Source organism: Monodon monoceros, unplaced genomic scaffold (genome assembly GCF_005190385.1).
Source record: "Monodon monoceros isolate NGI ecotype Baffin Bay Population unplaced genomic scaffold, NGI_Narwhal_1 Super_Scaffold_7, whole genome shotgun sequence".
Classification (NCBI taxonomy): domain Eukaryota; kingdom Metazoa; phylum Chordata; class Mammalia; order Artiodactyla; family Monodontidae; genus Monodon; species Monodon monoceros.
The window spans coordinates 55,972,773-55,977,307 of NW_021703784.1; the positions used below are offsets into that span (position 1 = coordinate 55,972,773).

General features: G+C 50.6%; 1 protein-coding gene across 2 annotated transcripts; it reads left to right on the forward strand.

The window, feature by feature from the left end:
• Nucleotides 1–216: 216 nt before the first annotated feature.
• Nucleotides 217–2,757, forward strand: LIPT2 (lipoyl(octanoyl) transferase 2). Of its 2 annotated transcripts, XM_029209568.1 has the most exons (3): nt 217–683; nt 1,473–1,494; nt 1,854–2,111. In XM_029209568.1, exons 1-3 carry the CDS (start codon nt 217–219, stop codon nt 1,893–1,895), a joined length of 531 nt encoding a protein of 176 aa, XP_029065401.1. In that variant the 3' UTR covers nt 1,896–2,111. The 2 variants fall into 2 exon arrangements, with proteins under 2 accessions (XP_029065401.1, XP_029065400.1); XM_029209567.1 differs by lacking the exon at nt 1,473–1,494 and having other exon boundaries at nt 217–664; nt 1,851–2,757.
• The last annotated feature ends 1,778 nt before the right edge of the window (nt 2,758–4,535 follow it).

The window sequence follows — 4,535 nt, forward strand, 5'->3', positions numbered from 1 at the left end:
GGCAGAGCCTGCAGAACACAAGCAGGCCCTCAATACTGGTTGTTGGAATGAACGAATGAAGAGAGACACACCTTGCCCTAGGTATCGTACAGTCAATAGCCAGTAACAAGCACTTGAGGGCGGAGACTCCGGACAAGTCCCCGAGTCCCCGCCCTTCCCAGCACGCCCCCAGGCGCAGGCAGAAGGCGGGGCCCCGCAGACGCCGCGGCCCGCGCAATGCGGCAACCGGCGGTACGGCTGCTGTGGCTGAGTCAGGTGCCGTATGCCGAGCTGCTGGCGCTGCAGGAGCGCTGGCTGCGGCGGCTGCAGGCCGAGCCAGGGACCGAGGCGGGCGCGCTCCTGCTCTGCGAGCCCGCGGGGCCCGTGTACACCGCCGGGCTGCGCGGCGGCCTGACGTCCGAGGAGGCGACGCGGCTGCGGGCCTTGGGTGCCGATGTGCGCGCCATTGGCCGCGGCGGCCTAGCCACCTTCCACGGCCCGGGCCAGCTGCTCTGCCACCCCGTACTCGACCTGCGACCCCTTGGCCTGCGCCTGCGCGCCCACGTGGCGGCGCTGGAGGCGTGCGCCGTGCGCCTGTGCGAGCTCCAGGGTCTACCAGGTGCCCGCGCGCGGCCCCCACCCTACACCGGCGTCTGGCTGGGCGAGCGCAAGATCTGCGCAATCGGTGAGCGCCTCGGGGCGGGGCCTGGCGGGGCCGGACCAATGGTGGTGAGGGCAGAGCCCCGGCTGGGAGGAGGTGTGTCTGGCGCGGGCTTTGAATCAGAACTAGTCCTGGATGTAATGTATCTTTCTTCCTCTGAAGGATTTTTTTCCCCTTTTTAAAAGAAAACTGTGGTAAAATACACATAATATAAAATGTACCATCTTAACCATTTTAAAGTGTACAGTTCAGTAGTGTTAGGTGTTTCCACATTGTTATGCAACCAATCTCCAGAACCCTTTTCATCTCTCAAAATTTAAACTCCACTTTTTATTTTTTGTTTTTTGCGGTACGCGGGCCTCTCACCGCTGTGGCCCCTCCCGTTGCGGGGCACAGGCTCCGGACGCTCAGGCTTAGCGGCCATGGCTCATGGGCCCAGCCGCTCCGCGGCATGTGGGATCTTCCCGGACCGGGGCACGAACCCGTGTCCCTTGCATCGGCAGGCAGACTCTCAACCACTGCGTCACCAGGGAAGCCCTAAACTCCACTTTTAAACAACTCCCCATTTCACCTCCCCCCTAGCCCTTGACAACCTCCATTCTGTATGAATTTGACTTCTCTAGGTAACTCATTTAAGTGGAATCATACAGTAGTTGTCTTTTTGTGACTGGATTATTTCACTTAGCATAATGTCCTCAAGGTTCATCTATGTTGTAGTGTGTGTCAGGATTTTCTTCCTTTTTAAGGCTTAATAAATATCTCATTACATGTAAAAACAAATAAACAACAAAACAAAGTTTTTAACCCTCTTCACTGAAATATTCAGAACCAGAAGGGCCCTCAGAGGCCAACTCGTTCAACACTCATTTTTACCAATGGAGACACACGGGAATTGAATTGCCAGGGTACTTCACAGTATCAGGACAATAAGGGTGAAATAGTTTTTTCAACCTTTTTTTTAAGCAACGGAGGAATCTCTTTGTTAAAGGACATTTTCTGTAATCTCCATAATAAGTGCAGCTACTGTGGAGCGACACACCTCTCCTCCCATTTTGTCCCCCTCCCCTGATCTGTGCACAACCCCTTGGGTGCTCTAGAAACAAAGTTGGAAAGTCAGTGGTCTAGTCCAGTTTCCTCATCACACTGAGGGGGATCATGAAGCCTGGGGAGGGAGGGTACCTATTCTAAGACCCATTGGTTTGTCTTGCAGGAGTCCGCTGTGGAAGGCACATTACATCTCACGGCCTGGCGCTGAACTGTTCTACGGACCTCACGTGGTTTGAGCACATTGTGCCCTGTGGGCTGGTTGGGACAGGTGTCACTTCCCTGAGTAAGGAGCTCCAGAGGCATGTCACTGTGGATGAAATAATACCACGTTTCCTTGAGGCCTTTAAAGAGACCTATAAGTGCACATTGATCTCCGAGGACAGCCCCAGCTGAAGGGCATTTATATTTTCACAGCCTGGAGGTCCTGCCTTGGAAAGCACCACACCTGACTTGGAGTCACTGAAACCCAGATTCTAGACCCAGCCCTGTCATTCACACACCATGAGACTATGGGCAAATCATGAGCTCTGAGCCATTGGTTCCATATGTATCCTGGTTTATTTATATCTTCCCCACCTACCTCAGATATAGATGTGAAAACATTATGAAAAGCATTCTGTATAAATATAAGGCATTAGCACTACCATTGACACCATTTTCTCAGAAAAACTCAGATATCACAGAGTGTCATTTCTCAAATATTTATTATTTCCTCAATACTGTATTTAACTGGGGAGGCCTGGGCTCCAGTTCCTTTGATTTTTGTAAGAATCATTTCTCTGGATCATCCAGGTGAAGGTGATGTGATGTGGTGAATTTTCATTCTCAGGAGACCTGGGTGCTTTCCGCAATAAAAGGGAAAGGGAAAGGCCTCTTTAAAGAATAAAATGGGATTCTGTGTTCCTGGGTTGGATTTCTCAAGCCTGATAGCTATTTTTAGTTAGGTAACCTGAGCTAGGCCAGAGGCTAGGGGAAAGAGAAGAATAATTTCTCACACTGTACAAATGCCAAAGATAGAAGTAAGTTTTTCTTATACGAGATCTCTGTTTGTAAGGTTCTATAGTAATTATCTATTGCTGTGTAACAAATCACCCCAATATTGTGGGTCAGGAATTAGGGAGAAGCTTAGCTGGGTGGTTCTGGTCAGGGTGTCTCAGGTGCAATCAAGATGTCAGCTGGGGCAACTCTCATCTGAAGGTTTGACTGGGGCTGGAGAATCAGCTTCCAAGATGATTCACTCACATGCTTGGTTGGTAGTAGTTGTTAAAAGGAGACCTTAATTCCTCACCTTAGTTCCTCATCATTCCACAGGGCTGCTTGAATGTTCTCATGACCTGGCAACTGGCTTCCCCCAGAGCAAGTGATGCCAGAAAGAGACAAGGTGGAAGCCACAATGTCTTTTATGACCCAGCATTGGAAGTCACACAGTCATTTCTGCAGTCTCTTAATATGTGAGCCCTATTCAGTATGGAAGAGACTGCACGAGGGTGATAGGAGGTGAGGATCATTAAGGGCCATCTTGGAGACTGACTACCACAGGCAGTTAGAGTAGAAAGAACCTTGAATGAGAAGTCAGGCAACTCTAGTTCCAGTCCTGGCTCTGTGGAACAGTAACCAACAACATTCAAGATGGCGGCTGCTTCCTGAGGGACTGCAATGAGCAGAGCTCCCTGCTGCTGATGGACAGGTGGTGGAGTTCAGCCACCAAAATGTGAGGGTTGTTCATTACCACAGCATAACTAGCTTATGCTGACGGATAAAATATGTTTGTATTAATTAGGACTCTTGTATTTGCAAGTGTAGAAACCCAACTCAAACTAACTTAAGCAAAAACAAACAATCAAACAAACCCCACAATGGGAGGGTTATTGGAAAAGGTACTGAGGGGGCCTTGCAACCCCAAGGATGGGGCTGCAGCAGGGCTCCAGAACAGAACCAGAGCATGTAGCCCTTTAGGAGCCCACATGGTGTTTTCTCTCCTGTTCTCTGCCGTGATTCTTGGTGTGTTTGCTTCATTCTATCTTACTTCAGTCCAGCTTTCTCTGTTTCCCAGGCCATGTAGTGGAAGATGGCTACTGCTGCTGTTATCCATGAATGTTGCAGTAGAGTCAAGGAAAATCCCCACGTTTCTGGCTTGAGCAAGTGGGTGGATGCTAGAGGTATTGCTGGGATAGAGAACTCTGGATAATGACCAAGTTTGGAGAGAATGATAATGAGTTCAGTTTTAGGGAAATCAGGTTTGAGATACTTGTGGAAGATGTAGGTAGAGAGGGCCTGTTGGGTGTTTGAATCTGGAGCATGGCTGTGATGAGCGATGGTTTCGGTCTGGGAGCCCAAAGAGAAGGGGAGGGCAGAGGACTGATAAATGTGAGGCACGGGCCGAGGAGGAGCAGGCCAAGGAGACTGAGAAGCAGTCTAGGCAGAGACATAGTGCAGGACCCAGAATGAGACAACACGACGATCTCATTCACTCTTCTGGCAGCACAGCAAGATAGGTAGGCTTATTTTATGGATGAAAAAACTGAGGCCTGGGAGGCTAAGTGAGTTATTTGAGGTCATGCACTTAGTTAGGGGCAGTCAGTCCCTGGCTCCTAATCTGGGCTCTTTTCCACTCTTCCACAGCTGCCTCTGAAGGGCGAGCAGGGCAGGTATCCTGGAGGAGACATGCCTCCACGAACAGGTGGGTCGACAGAGCTGAGGAGGACGCAGGGCAGAAGGCCAGAGTTAGGCTGAGGCCGGATGTGTGGAATTGGCTCAGGCCACTGCTGTGGGTTCCTGACTCTCCTTCCTTTCTGGACAGAGCCCACCTACGCTTTCCCCCTGGGGCCCTTCCTCAAGGAAGGAAGCT